The sequence below is a fragment of the Fukomys damarensis genome, unplaced genomic scaffold (genome assembly GCF_012274545.1).
Source record: "Fukomys damarensis isolate Sample0158 unplaced genomic scaffold, DMR_v1.0_HiC HiC_scaffold_9, whole genome shotgun sequence".
Lineage (NCBI taxonomy): Eukaryota > Metazoa > Chordata > Mammalia > Rodentia > Bathyergidae > Fukomys > Fukomys damarensis.
In genome coordinates, this window is record NW_022900921.1 from 2,152,523 (window position 1) to 2,179,825 (window position 27,303).

General features: G+C 47.8%; 2 protein-coding genes and 1 long non-coding RNA gene across 4 annotated transcripts in view; 2 read left to right on the top strand and 1 right to left on the bottom strand.

The window, feature by feature from the left end:
- Positions 1–5,604, top strand: part of LOC104873263 (proton-coupled amino acid transporter 3) — a 30,438-nt gene extending 24,834 nt beyond the window's left edge. Inside the window, 4 exon segments of the mRNA XM_019209855.2 lie at positions 1,279–1,448; positions 5,274–5,387; positions 5,390–5,437; positions 5,440–5,604. Of these exon segments, the coding sequence (XP_019065400.1) occupies positions 1,279–1,448; positions 5,274–5,387; positions 5,390–5,437; positions 5,440–5,540 (433 nt within the window). The 3' untranslated portion in view covers positions 5,541–5,604.
- Positions 5,605–13,590: 7,986 nt separating this feature from the next.
- LOC104873213 lies at positions 13,591–17,148 on the top strand. The gene is made up of 3 exons (XR_783413.3): positions 13,591–13,761; positions 15,055–15,135; positions 16,648–17,148. It is a non-coding gene; the product is annotated as an uncharacterized LOC104873213 (long non-coding RNA).
- A 13-nt stretch (positions 17,149–17,161) lies between these two features.
- Gm2a (GM2 ganglioside activator) lies at positions 17,162–23,689 on the bottom strand. Of its 2 annotated transcripts, none has more exons than XM_010639800.3 (3): positions 23,453–23,689; positions 18,762–18,944; positions 17,162–18,439 (listed from the first exon to the last, which is right to left on the bottom strand). In XM_010639800.3, exons 1-3 carry the CDS (start codon positions 23,672–23,674, stop codon positions 18,284–18,286), a joined length of 561 nt encoding a protein of 186 aa, XP_010638102.1. In that variant the 5' UTR covers positions 23,675–23,689; the 3' UTR covers positions 17,162–18,283. The 2 variants fall into 2 exon arrangements, with proteins under 2 accessions (XP_010638102.1, XP_033617426.1); XM_033761535.1 differs by lacking the exon at positions 23,453–23,689 and adding an exon at positions 20,682–22,664.
- Positions 23,690–27,303: the final 3,614 nt, after the last annotated feature.

A 27,303-nucleotide genomic window follows, 5' to 3' on the forward strand; every position in this document is an offset into this window, starting at 1 on the left:
GAAAAGCTGGTAAGGCCTCACAAGCACGAGTTCGATCCCTGGTACCAATAAATAAATAAATAAATAAATAAATAAATAAATAAATAAATAAATAAATAAATAAAAGCTGGTAAACAATAAGAGAAATGCCAATTTAAAAAAAAAACACAATGGGACCGGAGATTTAGCTCAGTGGTTTCGCCACCTGTCTCACAAGTGGAAGGTTCTGAGTTCAATCCCCAATACCCCCTCCAAAAAAAAAACCCACAACAGCAGAGGCCAGCATGCAGTCACATACTGTTTTTTTTTGGGGGGCGGGTTTTGAGACAGGGTCTCACTATGTAGTTGAGACTGACCTAGAACTCACTATGTAGCCCAGGCTGGTCTTGAACTCACAGATCCTCCTGCTTGAGACAGGGTCTCACTATGTAGTTGAGACTGACCTAGAACTCACTATGTAGCCCAGGCTGGTCTTGAACTCACAGTGATCCTCCTGCCTCGGCCTCCCGAGTGCTGGGATTACAGGCGTGCGCCACCATGCCCGTCACATACTGTTTTGATGTGCAGGGAACTTCATATACCTGGCTTAGATCACAAATGAGCAATACGTAATAGCCGTCCAAATTTAAAGTCACATGTATTCTTACCTGGCACTTCGCCTTTGGAGTTGTGTATTAAATGTGCACAGATATTTGAACAAGGACCTTCTTTGTAGCATTATGAATTAGTGACTGGTTTAAAGCTGTACTATTCCCATGCAATTAGAAGAGGAAGCAGTTGTTAAATAGAAGAGCCAGATCTGTGTGTACTGACAAAGGGCAATCTCCGAGAAATATCTGATAAAAGAATGAGGTCAGCAGTGCATGGAGAATGCCACTGTGCATATAAGCATGCGTGTGTGCCCATGTGTGCATGTGTGTGTGTGCCACGTTCTGCGTGAGCTTGCACACACAGATGGTTTCTGGAGGGCCACGGGAAAACCGTGGTTGCCTATGGAAAGGGAAATTGCAGGCTGGGAAAAATGCTTTTCACGACAGGACTTCTCTACTGTGAAGTTTACTCTTGTAGACGTGAGCTTCTAAAAAATTAAAAGCACAGACTCGCGCCGTGTGCTGTGACAGGGAACCTCCCAGAATGTGCATAAGGAGTTCTCAGGCAGCTCTGGCACGCACCCTGACCTGAATCTGGGGATACAAACCAATCCTGCCGCTCCAGGGCCAGCGCCAGCTTCTGAGCGAGTCCTCACAGCCCTTTCCGCACTGCGTCTCCTCTCTCGTGCTCCTGATGATCTGTCTGCAGTCTGTACCAGTCTGTCAAGGTGATGTACTCCATCGGCATCTTCTTCACCTACTCCCTGCAGTTCCACGTCCCGGCTGACATCATCACCCTGTTTGCCATCTCCCCGGTGTCCGAGAGCTGGGCGCTGCTTGCGGGCCTGTCTGTCCGCACAGCCATGGTTTGCCTGAGCTGTGAGTAGCATATGGGGCGGTCTGCTCAGTCTAGGGCAGGGAGCCACAGTGGTGCCTACACTGCCAACATGGGCCCTGTCTTGTTTGTGACCGGGGGCAGGGTACTTCATCTCCCTGCACTTCGACTTTCCCTACTGAAAAAGTGGGCTTAAAAAACCCACATAGTAAATGTTATCATGACCTCTACTGTCGGGCCCATTTATGGGAGAATGAAGCACCCTTCATTCAGTCACTTATAGGCCAGGCCTTGTCCTAACATCACCAGTATTCCTGCCAGCCTGGCCAGTCAGTCTTGATCTAAAGAAACTAAGGAACATATTTGTGTCATCCAGCGCCGCAGGACAGAGCAGGGGCTGGATCACAGGCTGGGTGGCACCAAAGCCTGCTGCCGTTGTGCTGAATTGTCTCTATCATGAATTGCAGTCAAGTCCTCTGCCATAAAGTTGTGTTTAATTGTAAAGTCCCCAAAGTGCTGATTTGTGAAAGACATGAGGGTCGTTTTGGGGTGCATTCTCCTTCCCTCCCCACCTCCTTTCCCATCTTTGTTTGCCCATTCATTCACAGTAGGTGCTGCTGTAGGTCTTTAGGAAACATTAGGAACAGAGCTGGCAATTGTTTCTGTGGAGCACATCGAGAGAAATCAGAAAAGGTTCCCCATGAAGAATGACCAGCAGAACTGGGGATGATTTTCTAGGCAACCAAAAGTTGGCAGAATCTCTGCATTTACCCTGAACACCGGTGAAATTATTGCACAAGGGAGAGAGCAACTGTAGTCCGACAGGCTGTACGAGTGGGCGCCTAAACCAGAGGGACCAAGTCTCAGTCGAGGGTCGGGAGGAGCCCTGTACCTCTTGGAGCAGACCAGCAGAGCACATGTGGCCAGACCAACAGACTGAGGTAATGCGAGTCCAAGCAGAAACAGTACCCCTGTGTGGTTCGAGGTGTTAGAGAGTCTTCCCAGTCTATACCAAGTGTCCAGGAACCTGTGAATGTGTTGTTCTGAAACCATTCCTAGTAGAAGAAGTGTAGGGTGAAGGACTTTGTAGTTCCAGCCACTCAAGATCAGGGACAGTACAGCTAGAGGTGGCTGGCCCTCCGATGACATGTCCTATTTCCGGTATTTGCTGAGTGACCACTTCCTCCATCCTTCCTGGAGCACTTCCTACAAGCCCAGGCACAGGGATACATGATGGATAACGATGAAGGTGTAGCTCCTGCCTCTCTGGACTTCCAGTTGATCAGCAAATATATGCAAAGAAAGCGTGACAGCGCTTGGTGATGAATGTGACAACAGTGCATGTCCAAGTGCCTTGTCGCAGCTCAGGGTGGAAGGAGAGGACACCCTTGGCACTACCGGGTCCCGTCACTTCCCCTGGGCTGGTGCAGGGCTCCTTTCCATGGCAGGGATGTTGAGGCTAAGACAAGGCAGGAGGCAGATGGCAGAGTGAAGAAAGTACCATGTGGAGGGAGCAGGCTGCACAGACCTGGGCCAAGTACAGTGGACCCTGGAGCTACAACCAGCCTGACATACGACAACTTGGGTTATGACTGGAATTTTAGTATGAACTTACAACAAAGTCTTGAGCTACAACCCAAATGCCGGCCAATTGTGCTTCCAGATTTCTCAGACACAGATTTATCCCGTGAAGAGTTCTGGAAGGAACATACAGCATCCTTTCCTGTGTGGGGCTGAGAAATCCTGAGCCAAAGTCTCTCTGAAGACACAGGTCTGCCTGTGTACAGGAGAGAGACTGAAGGCTGTGTAGCGGAGCCTGAGCCTTCAGTTGACCGACTTGAGTTACAACCAGCCCACAAGAATGAAGTGAGTTTGTAAGTCAAGGGGCCACTGTACTCACCTAGTGCCTTCGGTGGGCCAAAAGCAGCAGAGTGGTGAGAGTGGGCTAAGAGCACATGGCAGGGCCGAGACCTAAGCTCCCAGCTCCCTCAGTGGTGTCCAGAGCTGGGCTCTGTGCAGCGGCCTAGGCTCTCCTCCAGCCTGCCTTGCTGGACGCACTCTGAATGCATCCTCGATGTCTGCTCAGAGCAAGTGCTTATTCTCACAGGCGCTGCTGTGGCTCTCTCTGTCCCTCCAGTCATTTAAGTCCTGAAGTAGGACAGCTGTGAACAAGGTCCCTGCCACCAGCACGGGGGGACGCAGTCCCCACTGTGCGATCCTGTGAGTACCTCTCCTGCTCCACTGGACAATGTTAGAGCCAGTTCAGAAAGAGGTGGTGTTTCCTCAGGGATCCACCCTGCTGTGCTGGAGAGGTGGCTCAGTGACAGAGCATTTGCCAGCAAACATGAAGCCCTGGGTTTGGTCCCCAGCTCCACAAAAGAAACAAAATCTAGCGACCATGTATGGATGCTTTCCAAGACAATTTTTAATAGAAAAATCATAATTATATGGAATTAACTCATAAGTTATACGTTTACTCATTCAACCATTATCAAAATTAGACTCTTTTGGGAAAATCATGATGTATGTATGTAATCATTATTGTATGTAGAAGAGATAGAGATGTAAGAGTGCTTATAGAAGGGAGGAGCTAGAGGACGGCCAGCCTAAAGTGGTCTTCTTCGCGTCCTTCTCAATTACCAGAACCCCTTTACAAATAGAAAAGTAAGTGGTTGAGATTTCAACACCAACGGTTCTGTCTCTTTTTAAATTCATCCTTGCTTGTAGACAGAAGCTATATTTTGTAGACAGTACAAAGTTTGATTCCAGGTCCAGGTTTAAGAGTCAAGCATCTGTGGACCCAGTGGAGTGGGGCAGCCCTTAGCTGTGACATCTACAAAGTGTGATTGAAATGGTGAATGTTTTTGTTTTGTTTTGAAGTACTGGGCATTGAACTCAGGGCTTTTGTACTGAGCTATATCCCTAGCCCTATTTTTATTTTGAGGTGGGTTTCACCAAATTAATAAATTGCCAAGGCTGGGCTTGAACTTGGGAACCTCCAGCGTGCTGGGATTGTAGGTGTGTGCCATAATGTGTGGCTTATCACGAAAGTTGACATTTTTTCCAGTGTGTTATACTGAAAGACAGTGGTGCCATTAATTCCCTTTAAATGACTCCCCCTGGCTTCCCACACACTTAGCCTGTTCTTGCCACTTCCTGAAGAGTTCCACAAGTCCTCTTGTGAGTGTCTTTCCAAGGCATGATAAAAAATACTGTGACTGCTGCTGCCCAGGGCCACCCAGGGGAAAGCAGGCTGGTGAAAACGCTGCGGCACGCTCTGACTCCTGGCTCTGCTCCAAAGTCAAAATGACTGTGAAAGATAAACCTTTGGCATTGGTTCAGGACATCGAGGCAGCCCCCACAGTGCAACTTCAATGAGAGAGGACTTCAAGAGCTGCACCAGTAAGAAGCATGAACCAGGCTGTGTGTCCCCAGCAAGGGGAAGGACTGTGAGAGGGGTCAGTGCAAGGCATCTTTTGCTGTGACGTTTTTAAACCTTACATATTCACGCATTTTTGTCAAACCTCCAAGATGGGTTCTTACCTCTATTGTGTGACCTGAGGAGTCCTGTCTCCTCTAGAGCTGTAAATTTCCCTCTCTACATGAAGAGACAGTCACAGATGAGTGGTAGAGGAGACCTTCCAATAAGCTTTTGCGTGAAAACCCCCATAGATCGATAAACTACAAAAGGAGAAGTGGGGATCCAGACTTGTGGTTCCTGGCCAACATTCCCACTTCGGCGGGACTCGCCCCATCCCAACAAAGCAGCTCGTCAGGGATCTGTGGAACTCTTAGGCTCCAGGGCGATGGTTTGTTTTGCAGAACCCCTCCCAGGGGCAGTCAGTGACCCTCAGTTCTCTCTCACCCAGGTGTCTCCACTGTCCTCATCCCCCACCTGGAGCCGTTCCTCTCCTTGGTGGGCTCCGTGAGCAGCAGCGCCCTGGGCCTGGTCATCCCACCGCTCCTGGAGATCGCCACCTGCTACCTGAGGACATGAGCTGTGTGGCCATCTCAAAGGACGTCGTGATCAGCATCTGGGCCTTCTGGGATGCATACTCGGGACATACCAAACCCTCTGTGAGTTCACCCAGCCCACGGGCTGCTCCGTGGCCAACTCCAAAGTTGTCTATGTGTGATTCTCTACTTTTACCCTGATAGCTGTCCCTCCCATCCCCGTTTTTATTTCCATGTGGGTGTTTCATACATTTGTCAAACTCCGATATCTCTGTATTTGCAGTCTCTGTATCTTTCCAAGACAAACTTAGATAACGGAGGTAGTACTGATACCTCGCAGGCCCTTGGTTTCGGATTTATGTGGTGGCCGTTGTACCTCTGAATCAAAATCACAATCAGGAATTTATATTATCATGTCATGTAATGGAAAAACGATGCCATTCACTCCTGGAAAGGAAAACCACACATAAATGCAAAAGAAGTATTTTCTGTATCTGCAGAAGCGGCCCTGTCAGATTTAGAAAAACATAGACTGAGGAAGGGAGCCTTCCATTTAGGCGATCTAAGTGGAAAGGTCACAGACAGAATTCTAACAGAACTCAGCAATTTTCTCTCCAGCCACAAGCTGAGCCATTGTTTTTCCATGAGACGTTGGGCAAGTTCCTCCCCAGGCCCAGTCTCGGTTTCCCAGTTTGAGAAATGCGGTATTTGACTAATTGCTTTTGAGAGGCTCTTCCAATGCTGACATTCTGAAAGTGAAAAAATAAATTTATAACTTACCTTCCAAATACTTGTGTGAAAATTGTTTCTCATCAGCCTACTTAACCTATTGCCCTGGAGATATGAATAGGTTAGGGAATAAAAACCTATTTTTAGCAATATTTCATCATTCCTTTTTCTTTCAGCAAAAATTTACCTTCCTGGTAATACCTCAAAAAGATGTGACTTCCCAACCTAGGAGGAGGTGACCTTTTTTCTTTTTCATGTTTCCCTCCCTGATATTCTAAAGCCTCTTAGCGTTTAGCCTGTTGAGGATGAACTATCTTTGTGGAGAAATGGATCCATCATCTGCAAGGATTAACTGACCCACTGTGTTCATTGTGAGGAAAGGTCTGAAAAAACCAGCTTACTTACACCCTGTAAATGAGTCCATGTTATTATCGGGGTTTTCAAGGCCCATTTCCTAAACCAGAAGTCTTAAAATGTGTAGCACTCTGACTCACTGTTTTTACTTCTGGAAATTTACCCTAAGACTCTTGTATCTGAAAAGATTCATGCAAAAGGAGAGTTTTTATAGAATGCAACAGAAAAATTTAATTTAAAAGTGATTAAAAATAATAAAATTAAGTATGATTAATCCAGAAAATACTGTCATGCTCGCAAATATTGCAAAAAATATCAGTTGACGTGCAAGTGTGCACATTTGTGATTTACTAGTGGACAAAAGCTGGTTACAGACCTATGAACCAACCTTTAAGAAAATAAAGCTAAAGACCAAGGTCCTGCTTGGACATAGAAATTCGAGTTTTTATAAAAGCCTGACCCTGACCCTTGTGACTGTGTCTTCCTGTTTTTGATGTGATCCCTTCCTGTAACATGTACTATTATTACCACCAGCCACCAGGTGACATAGCCAAAAGGGAGCTTTGGCCAGAATATACACCAAGTCATTTGGACTTTGAGCATACCAGACTTTGGGCTAAGTAATCTCTTTTTCTTTAGAAAGCTAATTAGCCTCTCTCACTGTATTGTAGCAATTAGAATAGGAAAAAACTGCACGCTCTTCCAGTAAGATGAGAAACAACTTGGAGACCAGCACTCTCACCATTCTGTTCAGGATTGCAGTAGATGTTACAGACAGTGAAATTAGACAGAAAACGGGAAGTCAAAAGCACCCAGGTTGAAAAAGAAGAGGTAAAACTGTATTTGAAGACATGATCATTAATGCAGGAAAGCTTTTGGAATCTACACAGAAGCTGCTGCTAATTGAGTTTACAAAATTTCATGACACATATCAAAAATCCATTATAAAAAGCCTAATTGAATCTCTACATACTAGTTGGAAACCGAGAAATGAAACTGTTTATTGTCATTTAGAATAGCCTTGAAGGTATACCTTCATTGAGTCATCTGAGCCCACAGCAAGTCCTTACCCTTTTGCTGGTGGAGTGTCGAGGGCCAGGAAGCCGAGGCCTGACCGCGCCTCAGTGAGCGTGAAGGAGAAGGGCAGGAGGGAAAAGTGAAGGCAGCCGAGGTCGAGCTGCTCCCCAGCACTGCACTGATGGACCCTGGAAAGCAGGGGAATCCTGTGTCTCTCTCACTGCTTGTGCCGTGTTGGGGTGATAAGAGCGAGGTGAGCTGAGGGCGCGGGCTCCTCTGCCTGCACACTAGGGTTGAGAGCCCCATGGCTGTCACAAGTTAAGCTGACTCCGTGTCTCTGTCATTCTTCCTCATTCTGGGACGGGGATGTAGCTCAGTGGTTCCACCACCTGCCTCACAAGTGCAAGGTCCCGAGTTTGATTACCAGTACTAAAAAATATATATATCATTCACCCTGGATCAGGGAGAGCAAAGTAGCAGCTCTAGGTCCTGGAACAAGGACCGGGGGTAGGCTGGCTACAGTGGTGTCCTGAACAGGGACCTGAGACCAAGGTTGCCTATAATTGGCAAGGACCTGAGCTCAGGGTCGCCTACAGAGGAGGTCTCACCTTGATGTTGGCAGCTGTCAGCTACTGCTTGGGGTGAGGGGGCTGTGGCAGCTCCTGAAGGAAGACAAAAAATTTGTTGCATCAGTTGATTCTTTCATGAAAGATCAATCTGTAGCATGCAATGCTGTTTGACTGCATTTTTCTCACAGTAGGATTTCCCTCAAGATTGGAATAAATCCTAGTACCTGATGCTGCTTTATCAACTAAGTTAATGTGATGCTATAAATCTTTTATTGTCACTTCAACAAGGTTTGCAGCACTTGGGATGCTGAGGCAGGAAGATCACCAAGAGTTTGAGGCCAGCCAGGCTACATAGTAAAGCTGAAGGTCAACCGTCATATATTAAAACCCTGTCTCAAAACATTAAAAAGTCATACATCATGACCAAGTTGGTGTCATCCCAGGATTCAAGGATTCAACATACGTAAATCAATAAATGTAATACATCACATAAATAGAAACAGGAATAAAAATCACATGATTATTTGTAGGGAAAACCTTTAACAAAATCCAGCATTCATTCATGATAAAAACCTGATGAAAGTAAATATACAAGGAACTTTCATGAAACTGATACAAGCCACTCATGACAAACATACTGGCAAAAGCATACTAAATGGGGAAAAACTGAAAGCATTCCTCCTAAAATCGGGATCAAGACCAGGATGTCTACTCTCACCAGCACTGTTTAATATAATACTGAAAACTTTAGCCAGAGCAATAAGGCAAGAGAAAGAAAGGGATAGAAACAAAAAAAGGAAAGCTCAAATTATCCTTATTCACAGATGGCATAATCCTTTCCATAGAAGATACAAAACTCTACCAAAAGACTCTTAGAACTAATGAATTCAGTAAAGGGGCAAGATACAAAGTCAGTACCCAAAAAGCAATTACATTCCTATAGACCAATAATTAAGTCACCAAGAAAGAAATGAGGAAAACAGATCCACAATAGATTAAAAACAAAAGAAACAACTAGGAATACCTCTATAATGAAAATACTGGAGGAAAAATAGATTGAAAACATTGTAAAGTGGTGAGGCATCCCTTATTCCTGGTTAGGCAGAACCAATATCATCAAAATGGCCATATTACCAAAAATGATAGATTTAATGCAATCCTAATCAAATTGCCATCAGAATTCTTCCCCAACCTAGAAAAAAACACTCCTAAAATTCATATAGAATCACAAGAGACCCAGCAGAACCAAAGCAATCCTGAGCAGCAAGAGCAGAGTGGGAGGCATCACAGTCCCAGGTTTGAAGTTCGCTGACAAAGCTGCACTGATAAGAACCTCATGGTACTGGGAGAAAAACAGAGATATTGACCAATGGGATGGAATTAATGATGGAGAAACAACCCCAAGCACCTTCAGCCATCTCATTTTTTACAAAGGGATGAAAAACTTATGCTTGTGGGAAGATTGCCTCTTTAACAAATGATGCTGGGAACACTGGTCATCTGTAGTCAGAAGACCTATACTATATCACACCCTGTTCTAAAGTCAAATCAAATGGATCAAAGACCTAGGTACTCAACAGGACTAAAAATCTTCTGGAAGATACATGAGATAGAACTCTTGAAGACAGAGGCATAGGCAAGTACCTTCTGAACAGAACCCCAACTGCACAAGAAATAATACCAAGAATCACCAAAAAGGATATGTCAAATTAAAAAGCTTCTGCACAGCAAAGGAATCAACCAAAAGAATGAAGAAACAACCTACAAAGTAGGAAAACATTTTGTCAGCTACCCGTCAGACCAAAGACTACAATCCAGAATATGAAAAGAACTCAGAAAAATGAGTCCCTCAAACATAAAACACACAATCAAAAATCAGAAGCTAAATAAATAAATTTTTCTCAAAAGAAGTACATGACCAATAAGTACATTAAAACTATTCATATATTGACCAATGGGATGGAATTAATGATGGAGAAACAACCCCAAGCACCTTCAGTTATTTCATTTTTTACAAAGGGACCAATAGAGAATTTTTTTGGCCAATAGAGAAATGCAAATTCAAAACAACACTGAGATTCCATCTTACTCCACAAACAATGGCCATTGTCAAGAGCTCAAAAAACAACACATTGATGAGGCTGTGGGAAAAAGGAATACTTCTAATTATTAGTGGGAATGTAAGCTAGTACAACCACTATGGAAATCAATGTGGAGATTTCTCCACGAACTAAAAATAGTTCATTTGACTCACCTATATTACTTCTGAGTATTTTCCCAAAAGATTTAAAGACATTATATAACAGTGGTATATGCATACCCATGTTTTTACAACACAATTCATTTAAGCTAAATTTTGGAAGCAGCCTATGTACCCATCAACAAATGAATGGATTTTTAAAAAATGTGGTACATCTATGTACAATGGAATATTACTTGACCATAAAGAAGGATTCATTTGACTCATTTATAGGAAAACTAGATGCATCTTGAGACCATAGTACTGTTAAATAAATCAGACACAGAATATCAAGCATTGCATTGTTTCTCTTATACAAGAAATCCAAAATATAAATACTATAATTGAAAGAACAAAATAAAAGAGAGATGATGGAAAGAGAGGTAGACTTGTGGAATCGGGAAGGGAATAAATATGATTAAGATGTGATAAAGTATGTACTTACTCCCCATAATAAAGTAATTATTATGTATAGAAACCATATACCAGTAAAAAAATAAGTCCAACAGCAACTTCTCAGAAGAGATATGAGGCAGCTGTGGCATCACAAAGGCCAGAGGTAGAGAGGAACATGTGACCACTGGACAGACAGCTACAAGCCAGCAGGAGGATAGGCAGTGGTTACTGGCCTAGGGGATGAGGGATTACCTCATGGAGGTTCTAAGAGAGCTACAGCTCCTCCTTCCATAAAACCCACATCTATGCAGACATGTTCACCCTGACCTACAACTTCAGGCACAAGCACAAACCCCATGAGTCAGTAGACCCCAGGTTGCAAAAGAACCTCTGGAAGAAGGCAAGGAAGAACTCCTGCTTCCCATGGCACTGAGCCATCTGCAGATAGTGGACAGCCAACCCTAGCTAGGTCTGCACGTAGAAGTGGACAATACCGAGTAAGGGATGCGGTCTATCAGATAAGGAAGCACGGGTCACCATGTGACACACAGAACACAGTTTCTGACAGCAGCCAGCACTCTGGGGTCACTGGTAGGACTCAAACTGCTAAATTCTAGTTGCAGCGATTCAGGTTTCTCTGCTCCCATGTACTTTGGCAAGAACATGGACTGGGTGGTTTGAACATACAGAAGATGGGAGAGATGTGTGACATTTAAGGCCTTCAAAGTCGTTTCTCATAGCACTTCTCTACGTGACAAATGTGACAAGTGTCAGGCCACACTTGAGGCATGAACAGAAATAACACACAGAAGCAGTTTAGGGAGAAGCTGGGTTCGGATCTTCATCGAGCTCAATGAAAGAAAAGGGAATAGAGAGCTGAAGACACACAAAAAAAAAGCTCACACCAGTCCTCCGTGTGTGGAAATCACCAGTATGACGTGAGGCATTGAGAACTGGTTACCAACTGGACACAGTAACAAAGGCTCTGGTCTATAAGACACAGCATGAAGCTGATAGTCTATTAGATCTCGTGTTAGCTGTCTGTCACTGTGACAAAATACCTTGGAGAAACAAAGGAAAAGAGTGAGATATTTATTTTAGCTCACAGTTCCAGAGGTTTCAGTCCATGGTCCCTTGGCCCTGTCACATTGGGCCTGTGCTGAGGCCATGCATCATGGTGGGGAGTGTGTGGTAGAGATAGAAACTGCAGGGAGAGAGGAGGGTGGCCCAGGTTCTGGAGTCCCCTTCAAGGCCACCTCCAGTGACCTCACTTCCTTCCACCAGCCTCCTCCTGGGGCTCCACCAGCTCCCAGTAGCACCATCAGATGAGGTCTGTGAGCTTTGGGGTGACACCTAATCCGAACTAACAGGTCTCAAGAATGGGTCATTGGCAAACAGTATCCAGGCCAAGTCTGATTCAAACTACACAGAAGCCCCTTAAGCAGTTACCTGATCCTAATTCAAAAGTAAAAAAAAAAAGGCAAGTCTTCTGTAATAACATGCCAACCCCGTTTGGAAATGAAATTGCTTTGGCACTATGACACCTGCAAGGAAGATTTCTCAGGTGGCCTTAGGAAGTTAGGATGCTGGTCAGGGAAGCTCACACTTGAAGCAAAAGGCTCCAGGCAAGTTGGTCCCTCGTCTCCAGCCTCTTCCTGAATCAACACCTTTCCCCCCAGCCATGCCAGCCTTTGTCCAATTCCCCCCAAAAGCCAAGCTTCCCCTACCAGGTCTGCGCCCACACTGCTCCGTCCCTTGGGAAGTCTCTTCCCCTCCCTCCACCCCCTTAACTCCTCCTCCCTTTTCAGATCCCAGCTCTTGCTTCCTCGGGAACCCTCTGCCCTCACCCACTGTCCCCCACCAGTCTGTGTTGCATTGCATCACAGTTGTATTATCTCCCTTCCTGTACTGATATTGTGTAAGAGCAGGTTTGTGACTTTTTCTTCTCTGAAAATGTAAACCTCTGCAACATATTTTTAGTTTTTTGTGGTGAAAAACTTTAGACTTATAAAGGGTGGCAAAAATCAGAACATTTCCACATACCTTTTTACCTCACTGTCAGTAATGTTAGCATCTTACCTACTTGTAGTACAACTGTCAAAAAAATGTAATAACGTTGGTGAAATGGCTGTTCCTGGTTATTTTTCTAACCCAGCATTCAAAGATCTCATGGTGCATTTAGTCATTCTATTTCTTTATTCTCATCCAGTATCCGACTGCCCCTCAGCTTCCCTTATTCCATGGCCTTGACACTTTAGAAGAAAACTAGTTATTATTTTGCACAGCTTCTATCAATTTGGGTTTGTCTGATCACTTCTTATGAGTACATCGAGATCATGCACTTTTAACAAGAAGCCCAAAGAGTGACGATCTGCCCTTAGGGCATCATATCAGAAGTTACATAATGTCAGTGTCTCATTACTCATTATGTTACTCTGGTCATTCGATTAAGGTCATGTGTGCCAGGTTTCTCTACCATAAATCTAATGACTGTTTTTCCCTTTACAATTAGTATCTGGTGAGGAGATACTTGTTAACCGTGCAAAACATGGTTTCTCACCATACTTTATCTGCTAATTTAGCATCCATAGACATTTCTTGTCTGTAAGAATTATTCCTCTGGCATTTGCCTAATGGTATTTCTTTTTTCTGTCATTCCTTCTACATCAATTGAGATCCTAATGTGTAGGGGTTCCTATTGTGTATTTTTATTTAATGGCTTATAAACATTGTCAATACTGTTATTGCTCAAATTACCCAAGATTTAGCCACCAAAAGCTCCTTCAAGTTGGTTTCTGTGACCTTTCAATAAACTCCCTCACACCACGGCCCACAGTGTATTTATTTTCTCATTCCTAAGGCACATATAAAATGCTTTCTGCCGCAGGCTGGACTTAAAGACGGTCCTTCTAATCCCTACTCCCCTTCTCTCCACAGATCGGACCGCGTGTGACTAAGACGTGGATCCCAGGAGACGGCTGCACCACGGTCCCCTGCCCTTTCTGCGCATGCCCCGTCCCGAGACGCTCGCGCGCAGCCTGGGCCGCGGGGCCGCGTGGGCGGCGGCGGACGTCAGTCAGCGCGTCAGGTTCAACCTTGGTGAGCGGCCTTCTTTCTTGTCATTTCCTAGTGTTTGGTATTTTCTCCCTCTCCCTCCGCTCGTCCGGTGGGCCCTGCGCTGTGCGGGTCGCGCAGCTTTTCCCACTGCCTCACCCCAGCCTGTGAAACGCAAGTTGACGGGCCGCAGCGCCTCTTGTCTCTGGCTTTATAGCATCGCCTCGCAACACGGCAGCGTGAGTCAGTACTTCTTCCCTGGCCTCTGAAATGTGGTTTAGTACTCATTCGACTACAGTTCGTTCTTTCGTTACTGAACTTCGTTTTGAACGCTCCTCAAATTCTGGTTCATTTGCGGGTATGAAAAGCAGCACTGTGGCTCTGAGACCCGGTGTTACACAGAAAGAGGCTCGGAAGTGTCCGCCTCCCTCTTCCTTCACGGCCTGTTACTGGCGCCCCTCCTTTCCCTTCCACTGATCCTGTCTGTCAGTTCATTCCTTATTTAACCTCATCACGCTTATTTAACCTCAGGCAAATCTTTCCTCTTTTTTTTTTTTGTACTGAGGATTGAACTCAGGACCTTGTGCTTGAGAGGCAGGCGGCAGCACTGCTAAGCTAAATCCCCAGCAAAGCTTTCGATATTTATTTCGCACACAGAAGCAGGTACATGTCTTTTCTTATATCTCCTTTTTTCTTCCATGAAATGTAGAACACTATATTTTTTTGTACTTACATTTTTGCACTGAACATTATATCCTGAAAAGAACCCCTATCAGTTCACAGAGATCTGTGTCATAGCTTAGGAGAACTGCATCGTGGGATATGTCATGGTTTGTTCCGGCATCCACTATAATTTCAGGTCACAGTGTTGCAGTGCATAGTCTATGCATACATGCTATTTATGTTAGAGATGTCTCTGTGGAAAGATACATGTTTTTGTAGGTTTTTTTTTTTCTTTTTCTTTTTCTTTTTAGTAGAATCAGTCCTCTGTGTCCATGGGTTCTGCATTCAGGGACTTAACCAATTGCCAATCAAAACTTTTCTGAAAAAAGGAAACGAAAATTGCAACAGGCATGACGATGCCCAGCTATAATCCTAGAACTCTGGGCAGCTGAAGCAGGAAGATCACAAGTTCAAGCCCAACTTGAGCAACTTAGTAGCTCAGTGAGATCCCGCCTCAGAAAAAAAGGTCTGGGGCTGCAGCTCAGTGAGAAGGCCTTGAGTATAATCCCAAGTACCTCCAAAAACTGCATTTTACCACACATGTACAGATTCTGTCATTATTCCCTAAAACAATGTGGTACAGATACTACTTACCTAACATTACATGTATTTTAGGTACAAGTAATCCAGTTAATTCCCGATATGCAGAAGAGGCACAGAATGACAAGGGCCACATGGTCTCACTCATGTACACAGGTAAGCACAGAAGGGTGGCTACCAGAGGCTGGGGGCAGGAAAGTGGGGTGCAAGGCTACACTTGGAAAGGACTGAGAAGGTCTGGCCTGCCACTGCACAATACAGTGGCTACAGATCGGGTCCCATGTGCTTCACAAAGCTGGAAGAAAGGACTTGGAATGTTTTCCCATAAACAGGTATATCTAATTTGATTTAAACATTACACTGTGTATACCTGTATCAAAAATCACATCACCCATAAATAATGCAGTTTTTCTTATCAAGTAAAATACATTTAAATTAAAAATTTTAAATAATTAAAAACAAAAAAATAAGATCAGCTCCACAGGGCACTGTACATGATACCAAATATGCCCGTTCATGTAAGGGATTTGCGCACCTGCAGATCTGGGTTTCCAAGGGTTCCAAGGGACAGCTGCACTGATGGAGGCCCCTCCAGAGGCCATCATCAGCTTCCCATCTTTGTGACAAAACTGAATAATTACCCCAAAAGGAGGAACACATCCATAATCCCAGCACTCAGGAGGCTGAGGCAGAAGGATCCCCATGAGTTCAAGGCCAGCCTGGGCTGCACAGTATTCTTAGTTAGAGAGGTTTCATTCCAGGGCCACTTGGCCTTGTTGCTTTGAGCCTGCTGTGAGCACAGGACATCATGGCAGGAACATGTAGTGGAAAACCCCTGTTCACCTCATTGTAGGCAGGGAGCCAAGAGAGAAACAGGAAGGTGCTGGACTCCTCACATCCCCCTCCACAGCACCCCCAGGGATTTAACTTCCTCTCCCAGGCCTCACCTCCTCAAGTCCCACCACCTCCCAGTAGTTCCACAGGTCGGTGACCACACCAACATACAGGCCTCTGGCGGATGGAAGAAGCAAACTGTAAGCTGGGCATGGTGCTGCTTACCTGGAATCCCAGCATTGTGGGAGGCTGAGGCAGGAGGATCACAAACTCAAGCTCTACCTGAGCAACTTAGCAAGACCCTGTCTCAAAATAAAAATAAAAAGGGCTGGATGTAGCTCAGGGATAGAGCACCCTGGTTTTGATCTGCAGTATCATCACCACCCTCAAAATAGGAAAGCAAAAAGGAAATGAAACCCAACACGTGGTACCCATTTGCACCCCTGACAGGCAGCACCTGCTGCTCAGTAGCCTCAGAAGGTGTGGTTGTGCTTTTTAGATGATCTGTAGCATCTCACTATAATCTCAATTTGCATTTCCCTAATCACCAGTTTGGATATTTCTTCTATCACTTTATCTTTGAATCATGTCCCTGTCTTTTTCTAATTTTTCTATCACACTTTTGATCCTTTGCCCCTTAATTCTATAATAAGAGGAGTATTAACCATCTAAAATCTGTGCTGCAAATATCTCCTCCAAGTTTTTCAGTTTACATTTTTTGCCAAGCAGTTTTCCCCTTCTTTATGTAATCAAGTTTATTAACCTCTTACTAAAACTGAATTTTCAGCCATGTTTTCTTTGAATATTTGCATGGCTTCTTTGTCTCGTATTTAGGTCTTGGATCCGTTTGGGAGCACGCCGCTAGTGTGCTCGTATCACACAAGAGTCCCATTTGGGAGCTCATTGCATGGGCCTCATTTCAGCTTTCCCAAAATGGCTTTCCTGTTGAGCAGCATTAATTAGAAACTGCACTCTGCTCTGTGATTGACGGTGCTACCTTTGACTTCCCACCCACACTCCCAGAACTCAGGGAACACTGGAGCCATTGGCACCACAGACATAAAGATTACCCAAGCTCGTGAGATTGTGTCGTGTGTGAACTAGAAAGCGGGTGAAGTGGGGCTGCAGGCTGCAGGCTGCAGAGGAGAAAGCCGAGGTCACAGCAATGGAAACCACCACAGCGCATCTAGGAAGGTGGGCAGTGACGAGAACGAAGCAGAGGGGGCAGCAGCAGAAGAGCTCGCCCCTGTGCCACTGCCCTGGATCCTCCCCACAGGAGCACCCACGGCACACCCACCCCAAACCCCCAAACGTGACCAATGAGAAATGCAGCCAAGACCCCAGAGGACTTCTCAGCAAGTTAAACAGGTTTATTGCTCCAAATGAGTCCGGAACTCAGGGCTCTCTGTGGCTCAGGAGGTTGTCGTGCACAACAGGACAGTGAACAGGGCCGGGTAGCTGGCAAGGGATCCATCCCTCCACCCCAGGTCTCACTACCCACACAATTGCCGACCCAGTCTGGCCGACACAGGGAGAGGCTGGCGGAGGAGATGCCTGGAAACCGAAAGGACAGGGCCTGTGATCTTGGGCCCACAGGAACCAGACAACACAGACAAATCTTCAGCTGTACAATGTATAAAAAGATAACGAGCTGCCAATATTTAAAAATTGTAAGATTTCACATAAAAATCTGGGTTTTGGCCTCTCTAGGGAGCAAAATGGGGACTCTACAAACACGGGTCCCATAACACTCTTCCATGGCGCAGCCGGGGACATGGAAAACCTGGACAGGAGGTGGACTGTTGGCTCGCTCGTATCAGTGCACAGCCTGACTTGTCTTACAGCATAAGGAATCCTTAGGGATCTGTTAACTTTATTAAAGAAGTAAGAGTGGAGGTCATGCCCAGAAGCCCACTGTTTCTACTGGTTCCTAATTTTGCTTGGCCCTGCAGGCACTTGAGTCTGTAATTGATCTTAAGCACCTACAGCATTCTTAAGGTAATTAATTTCTGCAAGGCACCTGCAGCACACACCCGGCCCTGGCATTGACCACACAAACCATGGAATGAATGCAAACTGAATTGCAAAAATTAATGGAGGAACAGACAACTACTTCAGCCCCTTCAATGCAGGAGGGGTTTGGAGAAAAGAAAAATATTAATACTGGCACTTTTAAATCATCAACAGCAAGCAGGAAGTCAGACAGAGGCCAGGATGGGGTCAGTAGAACTGAAGGTCCCGGGCACAGTGGCTTCTGTCCCTTAACGACTCTGGAAATGACAGAAGCTCAGAGAGCGTCACCCAGTGGGAAAAAGGGATGGGACTCCCCAGAATGGCCCCTCGCAGCTGGCCCCAGCCGGAAACCTAAGTGGCTCACGGTGGATTCCAGTGAGCGGCAGAGTCCCACAGAGGGCAGTGCAGTGGGGGTGGGGCCTTCCCATCCCCTCGCTTGGCTGAGGCGAATGCCACGTTATTTGCCCTTCAGTGAGGCCGAGATCTTGACACAGCCCAGCCGCTTCCCACCGCTGCTCAAGATGCTCTGGACTCGGTAGTTCCCGCTGCTGAGCCAGCCAGGCAGCTCCAGCTCAGGCACCGTGAAGTCACTTCTGGGTAGCGAGTAGGTGCCCTGTGGGAAGGAAGGGCGCCTGGGGCAGGAGCCTGGTGATGGGGCCTCTTCCCGGGAGCCGCCCCTGGCTGCAGCCATGAACAACCCCTCCTCCCACGCTCCGGAGGGCCACACAGTTACAGCTTACCATGGCACCCGCCATCAGGCACTGTGTCCCTGAGGTCACACCTAAGGCTCGCATTTCATGATGGCTAAACTGAGGTGCCCAAAAGATGAGTGATTCTCCCAGAGCTGCAGACAGCCAATCTGCAGGAGGCTGCAGGGCCCTTCTGCAAACCCCTCATTAGCCACAGGGAAAGGTGCCCTGCCCCCAGGGCCTTACTTCTTTGAAGGGACAGTGGCAGGGAAGCCCGTAGGTGTGCAGGGGCTCCGGGCAGGGTTCCCCAGGGGGAATGTAAGTGGTGAGCATGTTACAGATGTCCTCATAGGTACAGCTGCCAAGTTTCTCCACACACGGGATCTTGATCCATAGTCCGGCCACCTCCCTCTCCACTGTTAGCTCCACCTGGGAGAGAGATTTGTGAAAGTAATAAATGTAAATTCCAGAGCGAGCATAACTGCTCCCCTGATTCCTGTAAAGGTCAGTATGAAGTTGTAATCATGGGCTGTAACTGGATGGCTCCTGTGATAGCGTGACTCTGAGTGACAACGCAGCAGCATGTGCCTACGGCGACACTGAGGATCAGGCATGAATTTCCCCTCACCGAAGCGCATGCAGTCTGAATTCTGGGGTTGTTACCACCTGCTGACCAGAGCTGACAGTCGCACTGAAACCCCACCAAGTGGTCAACTGGCCATTTCTGGGCTTTGCTCTCGGTCCAGTCTTCACTACAACCACCTTCTGCCTTGGCCTTCCCACGACCTCTGGCCACTCACTGGAGCTGGTTACCAACCTGAGACCCTTGACTCTCCCTGGATCCAGTTTTTTCTATGTAGCTACAGAAGGCAGAATGAAGAAGAATGGGGATTTACAGGGTGATCACCGGAAGGTTCGTCTGAGGTCTTGATGACAGCCAGGCGACACCAATGGAACCTCCTCTGGAAGTGCAGGCTCCTACAACAGGGGCCACTACAACATGGCCCCGACCCTGAGGGAAGCTATGCGGGAAGATCTGAAGGCACATCACACCTCCAGGCTGCCGGGTCCTCCTGGTCTGCAGGGTGGAGCAGACTGCGAAGAGCCAGGTCCAAGGCAGACTGCCCAGCTGTACCTGGCGCAGGCTGAGCACTGAAGGGGCAGCCTCTGCCGAATAAGCTGTCCCTTAGAACTGCGCCACCCAAGTCAGTTCTCCCACACATCACTGTGACAGGAGGCCACGCTGTTAGGGTCCTGCAGCTCAGGCTCCAACCCCTGGCCTGCCATGAACCCCAGCCTCGAGGCTCACCTTATTTCAAGTTTTGTTTCTAAGAGACAAACCCTTACTCCCAGAGGCTGCTGGGCTCATGCTGGTTCCCTGGGCTGTGAACCAGAGTCTTCTAGGTGCCCCAACATCAGGGCATTGGTGTTTTCCACCAGTCCCCGAGAGAAGGGGAAGTCAGCACCCCTGGGTCCTATATGGTGGGTTCGGGCTGCTTCCCTACTGGCCTCGTCTGCTGATGCATCCACCACCCACCCATTGCCCAGAGCTCCCACGTGCCCCACCTCCCTGCTGCCAAGCCTGTGAGGACCAGGCAGAGGGCTGGAATAAAGGCGAGCTCTCCACTTCCCACAGTCTGCACCCCAGCCCCCAAGGTGGAGTGTGTTGGTGCCTACCTCTCACCAGGGCCCACCGCCTGGCATGTGGCACAGTGCCAGGAATGCACAAATGTCCCCAGGCCAGCTTGTCCCTCAGCTGACACCCACTCCTCGTTTCCCCAGTACCTCGAAGAAAATACCTGAGCCAGCTACATCCATGAAGGACAACTCCCAGCGAGGGGGAACAGGGTGGGGCGTCTCCCAGAAAGAGCGGGGCCTCGCTCACTGCTGTCCTCACCCCAGACTAGCAGGGCACAGGAGGTGCACCGCTGAAGACCACAGCCAGCTCGGACTACTGTGCGGGAATGACTAACCAGGGTCCACTTCCTGTTCTCAGTCTCCTTGCTAACAGGGACTGGAGAAACAAGCAGAGCTCAGCAACAAGGCATCACCTACCCCTCCACTCCAGGCTTCTTTGGCACTTCATAGCACAACTAAATCAACTCTCCCGACAGACAGAAGCATCCACAGGAGGGTCCCGGGCTCCAGTCTCAGACTGGCACATACCTGCTCAGCCCCTCGGCAAGCCCCACCATCCCGGAGGCCTCCGCACCACAGTCCTGATACTGAGACATGTGGATCTCGTGACTGCAGGGAGATCTGCCAGTGACATCCTATGAACAGAAGCTCTCTGCAGTCTGGGAAATAATGGCTTCTTCTCTTGGAGCCATCACAGAGCTGGGCACACAGAAAGCTCTTGATAAAGATCCACTGCCTTTGAGGGCAGCCTTTGAATAGACCGGATGTGTCAGAGGCCCCAGGCAGGAAGCCCTGCAAATGTGTGACTTGGAGGGGAAAAGGAGGACGCCCATCAGGCCAGAAACCCCAATATGTAAGCATGTAAACCAGGGACAAAGGACAATTCCTGGAGGTGGGACGACCAGGGCTGCACAGGCTGCAACTGGAAGGGGCCCTGGCACGTGGGAATTAGAAATACACCCAGTCCTGTGGAGGAGCCAGAAGATGGAGAGCTCCTGAGCTGGCCTCAGCCTCGCCTGCAGCTCATGGGATCTGGGAATCACAACTTTGAAAACTCTGCAGCACAGAGCCAGATGGCACTTCTGACTAAGGACATTTCCCTTGGACAAGGTGAGAGGGAGAGGATCTAACAGGCTGCCTGCGCAGTATGAGCGGTGAAGACGCAGACCACAGTGCTCAGGGCGGACAGTGGCCCTTGGGGGTCTGCAGGTGAGGGGAGAGGGCTGGAGCCGCACCCACAGCTGCTCCTCCACTCCCCAGCTGCTGGAGCTCAGGGGCCTCATGATCACCACGAATCAACCCCTCCCAAACAAGCCATCAGAGGGGCTTATGTCCAATAGGTGGCCTGAGAAGAGGAAAGAATTAAACCACAAATCCAAACAAACAAGAAATGTGAAAGGATGGGGCCCAGGGGAATCTAAGGCCCATTAGTACTAAGCACAAGTGAGAATAAAGAAAATGTGGCCCAAATCTATAGGTGACAAAGCAATAGGAAAGGACCGGGGGTAAAATCCATCATGATGGCCAATAAAACAGGAAAGCAGGAAAAGCAGCTGGGGCAGAAGACAGGATATGCTTGCTTCCTGCTTCCATGCTGGCTCCAGGATGGGCTTTCCTGGAATCCTACAGGTGGTGCAGCATTCCAGGGTCAAGAAAGGGCAGAAAATAGGGAGGTGTGGTGAGGCTGGCTGAAAAAACTGCAGGCGCCCAGTCCAGAGAAGACTCGAGGAATCATAGGGGAGCGGAAAGCCGGGGCATGGTGACTGCGCGAGTCCTGTGTGCCAGGCCTGTGCAGGGCACTTCCCACGTTACTGATTGACTCAGGCACTGTGCAAGCCAGGCCTGGGAGGTAGGGACTGGGACTGCACCAAGCCTACAGCTAGTTTCAGGAACACAGATTTCACATCAGAACTCCTCTCAATAATTAAGAAGAAAAGTGGGTTCCAGAGTAAATAGGGAGGCAGAACAGACTGCAGGGCATATAAGAATATCCTAGAAATGTGGTGATTCTAAGTAGAGCATAGGACTGCAATAAGTGATGTTGCAATGGATACACTGAAAGCCCTTATTATTCTGCAAAGAATAGGCAATAGAGAAAAACTGGTTATTCCCAAGTAAATACAAAAGGCTAAACTCATGAACAGATACCTGAGTTCACTAGGATAGCACAAAGGACTGGCAAAGATTTTTAGAACATGCTCAGAGTTGACAAATGTGGGAAAGGAAAACCCGCTATTGTTCAGAAGTAATTCGCCTGAAACAAAGGGCTGCAATTTTGCAATATATGTCTGAAGGTGTGTGTGGGGCTGGCGGTACAGCTCAGTGGCAGAGCACCTGCCCAGCATGCATAAGGCCCTGGGTTGTCTTCAGTGTAAAAAGCAAAACAGACCTAAAAAATATGCATCTAGATAATCAGAAAAGTATAAAAGATGCCTAATAAGGATAATTTCTACAAAGACGATTTTAATAGTCAAAAAAATCCTTCCCAAACCAAAATAAATACACAAAAACCACCCTGGAAACAAACAACATCCAGCAATAGATTTTTTTATATAAAATATAAAGATCCACAACAGGATATTTCTGCCATTAAAAAATTTTAGGTGGTTCTATACTAAATCCCATATAGATATAGAATACCGAGTGTGCTGCTAAATAAAAAGCAAGTTCAGAAGCACATGTCATATAGTCCCATTAATATAAATACAAATACTGTATTTATAAGCACATAAAAATTCTGGCATGATAAATAGCTAATACTGACTACCCTTCAGGAGAAGGCTGCCAGAGGCCCTCTCTAAGAAGCACTGCCTCCTTTCATATACAGCTATTAAAAATGTCTGTATATTCCGGATGAGACTGTACGGGGGAAAAGCTGCAGAGAATACCCTATAAGATGTTCAAAGTGTTTGTCTCGAATCGCTAGGCTGTGGGATTTCAGGTGATTTATTTTCTTTCCCTATGTGCCTTCTAAAGTGACTCCACATGACTGTCTAATCGATGTGTCTGTTTTACAATTAACAACAACAACTAGCAACAAGAATAGGCTACCGCATCTGAAAAGGCTGGGGTGGCCTTGACAGGCACCGGGTGTCAGCCCCTCATCAGGCTGTTGGAGCTGACATCTGCGGTTCCTTTAATCCTACCATCCTGCCATCTGAGCCCAAGTGGGTCTCTAGATCTACCCATCTTTTGCTGCCATGGGACATCAGGATTCTAACTTCTCTGACTCCGACTTCTCCGAGTCTCAGGCCCCCTGCTGGGCCCCATACCACCGCTCTCCCACCCGCCCTGCTTACCTGCAGAGGAGACCTGAGGGAGACGCTGGTCTTGCCCTCTGTGCTGACAGTCATGTTCCCAGGAATGACAATGGGGTCAGGTTCCACAGTCAGGCTTTTGATCACTGCAGGGTCCTTCCCTTCGTCACAGTTATCCCAGGAAAAACTGCCAAGCGGGGAAGGCTGGAGCAGATCAAGCAGCAAGAGAAGGGAACAAAACAGAAGTTTCACAAAAGGGGCCATGTCGGGTCAGAAACATCAACAGAACAGGTTCCTGGTGGTGTGACGCGTCCCTCCCTGTCCCAGGGGAACCCTTCATGTTATACTTGAGATCACACCTGTCCTGCCTGCTTTACAGGCAGGGCTAAACTAAGAGACAAAAGACACCATCTCCCACAAGTGTGCCTTAAACTGAAAAGTTTAAGCAACACAGGGACCAGTCTTTCTCCCAGCTTCCTTCTCTGATCTCCTCACTGCTCTCCAGCCAGCCCAGGACCCCACTAGAGCACCAGCTCCTGGGGGACCACTGTCCATGGCCCCATCATATGGCACCTCCAGTCCAGAGCCAGGAATAACAAGGAGCACGCAGCACAGTGGGAAACAGTAGCATCCCGAGGCCTGCCCTGGAGGAGACAGGACACACACAGAGACCTCCAGTGGGGTCTCCCTCATCCCACCAGCACACATGCCGTGTCCCCACCACTCCCCAAGGAGCTGCCTCCTCTTCCCAAGCCCATCACCACCTTGTCCAAGCCTGTGGGACCACCCACTCATTTCCACAGGACCTTGCAATCTTTAACATTGCCCTCGACTCTTCCAACCCCCCACACCTCTTCCAGCCCCCCAAAATGCTCAGCAGTCCCACCACCCACACCCCAAAGCTGACCCCATCACCCAAAGATAACTGGATCAGGAGAGAAACCCAGTTCAGTCCCCAACACTGCCAAAAAAAAAAGGAGGACGGGGAGAAACAAAAGCACCTAACCCAAGAGAGACTCTCAGCAGCATTGGGATTAGGGCACGAGAGGCGGCATGGCCCCCAGGACTTGGGCCCAGTGCCATCTGGGGTTGTAAACTTTGGGTCAGTGCTGCAGCAGCTGGACTTGTGACTGCGACTGATCCAAAACTGGAGAAGGGACAAGAACTAAGAGCTCTGCGATTCTACAGAAAAGCAACATGGAGTCACTCACCCGACCTACAGAAGCCGCACAGGTGCAGCAAGGACGTGGCTGGGGGCGCACACAGGCAAGTGAGTCAGGCTGGACTCAAACAGACCTGGGCTGGAGTCACAGCTCAGCCACAATGACCGTGCAATTCTTGGGTTGGTGACCCATTTGGAGACATGTCGACATTTTTTTCATTCCTTTTGAGACAGGGCCTCACTACGGAGTTCAGGCTGGCCTTCAACTCACTACCAGTACGTAGGCCAGGCTGACCTCTGACTCACTACATTATAGTGCCAGAGATAAAACTCATGGCCTCACATATCCTAGCCAAGTGCTCTACCACGGAGCTACATCCCCAGCTCTTTTCTGGGGGAGGGGGGACACTGGGGTACCATTTCCCCATCCCCAGCCCTTTTTATTTTTTTACTTTGAAATACAGTCTCACTAAACTGCCCAGGTGAAATTCAAACTTGTGACCCTCCTGCCTCAAGTGCCAGAGATAAAACTCATGGCCTCACATATCCTAGCCAAGTGCTCTACCACGGAGCTACATCCCCAGCTCTTTTCTGGGGGAGGGGGGACACTGGGGTACCATTTCCCCATCCCCAGCCCTTTTTATTTTTTTACTTTGAAATACAGTCTCACTAAACTGCCCAGGTGAAATTCAAACTTGTGACCCTCCTGCCTCAGCCTCCCTCAGTGCTGGAATTATAGATGCATGCACACACCCTGCTCATCCACATCTAAGTGGAGGCATCTCTCCCTTCCTGTTGGGGCTGTCCCAAGAGTGAGAGCACACGTGCAGAGCTCACACACGGCGCCAGGTACAAAGCATGAGTTGGCTCACTAAAGAGACAGCCAGGAAACACCCAGCCTCTGCCTCCTGTCATTAGCTCCGGAGATTCCCCGCACACTGGTTACACTTCCCCTTTACTGGTGCTTGTTGGAATGGCTTTCTAATCCTCGGAATGAAGGTCAATATGACTAAGATTAAGGCAGGTTGGGGCAGGAACCAGCAAATAGTTCCTTCAACAGTCATTCTGCAAATATTTAGGAAGCGACAATCACACGGGTTTCGGGATGTGTCAGGACAAGCAATTAAGACACAGTTCCTTCCCTGCCTCCTGGAGCTTACAGTCTGATGTAAATAAACATCACCCACCGGGAACTGTGCATGACAAAAGAAAGGAACAGAAGACATGGAGAACAAGATGCCCTAGGACTCACGCTGAACACAAGTGGGATGAGGAGCCACACCTATGAGTGCAAAGAACCGAGCCTGAGGCTCTCTGGGCTACGGGAAGGCTGACAGGCTAGGGGCACTGGACGAAGGTCATGATCAGGAGGCAGTGGAACCCCACAAAGGTCCTTGGCTGAGGATGGAGTTCACTGTCAGGCTGGAGGGGCGGACGGACAGGACTGGCCACCTCCTGAGGTTGCTTCCCCAATTCCAAAGCAGCCTGATCCACACTGAGAGGAGAATCCAGGCCGATGGAAGTTCCCAGCATGCTCTTTGGTCCCCTCATACTTCCACAGCTAAGCACCCTGCTCCCAGGCCCTGGGGAGGCAGACAAGGTGGCTCCCAGCAGCAGCGACCGGCTGGCTGCCTCTGTGGCAAAGAGTTCTGCAGCTGATCCAAGCTCACTGCGGATAGAGACACGCTGGGTTGGCAGTGCCCACGAAGGGCCAGGTCAGCACCAGGTATCTTCCATGCCAGTCCATACCAACACATGGCAGAGGGAAAGAGAGGACTCCAGGGGCAGAGCTACAGATACAGTCAGACGCAGGTTAGCGCTACCTTGGGCACTCTCCCCAGCTGAGGTCATGGGCACCTTTACCCCGTCAATTTCCCCATCTCTGAAATGATTCTGTCTTCTCACCGGGCTACTGTGACCATATGAAGCCTGTCCACAGGGCTCAACTCCTCAAGTCTGTCAAGAAATGGGGAAGACCAAGAAACCAGCACAGGCCAGACAGTGGGAGACAAGACAGCAATGGGCAAAGCGTTATCCCAGATCAAAAGAGGAAAACTGGTGGGACCCAAATAAAGTTTGGTTAATAGGAATGCATCTATGCTGTTTCTTAGGAGTACACTGGAACTCGATACTATCCTTGCAACTTTTCTGTAAATCTAAGTTTTTTTTCCACAAAGTTTATTAGGACAAACAGGACGAGGCTCGATGCACAGCGCACAGTATGTGCACAGTAAGTGGCGGCCACCATATAGCATCCAACTCTACTAAACACCTACTGTGTGCCCGGCACAGGGCCAACCATTCTCCCACTGCTACCTGACAGCCACCAAAGCCACAATCACAAGACCGGTCAGTGCTAGAAGAGGAGCTAGAATTCTGGGTTCAGGAGGCTAAAACACGCCATGCTTGTCACACACAGCCTTCATCTGGCCCCGGTCCGGGCGCAAGAGCCCACGAGAAGATGCAGATGAAAGCAAATAGGATCAGAACTGCTACTGACGCCACGAAAGGAGAACAGGCCAGACTGCACTCCAGGGCCTTCAACTGTGCTCTGGACAAGATGCCTATCCTCAGGGTAAACGGAGGGATCCTTGCGCCTTCATACCACAGGTCAACTTGCTGCCTCTAAGCAACGTGAGGCCGAGGCCGTACTGGCTGGAGAGTTTAGAGCTTCCTGGCTGATAAGCTCTTTACCCGTGAACGGTGAGGAAGAGAACAGGCCTCCTGGTTC

Coding starts and splice junctions, on each gene's coding strand:
- Gm2a (XM_033761535.1), bottom strand. CDS start 21,014: ATGCTTACATATTGGGGTTTCTGGCCTGATGGGCGTCCTCCTTTTCCC. Junction 18,945..20,681: donor CTTGCCGAGGGGCTGAGCAG/GTATGTGCCAGT, acceptor TCTCTCTCCCAG/GTGGAGCTAACAGTGGAGAG. Junction 18,440..18,761: donor GCCACTGTCCCTTCAAAGAA/GTAAGGCCCTGG, acceptor TCCTTCCCACAG/GGCACCTACTCGCTACCCAG.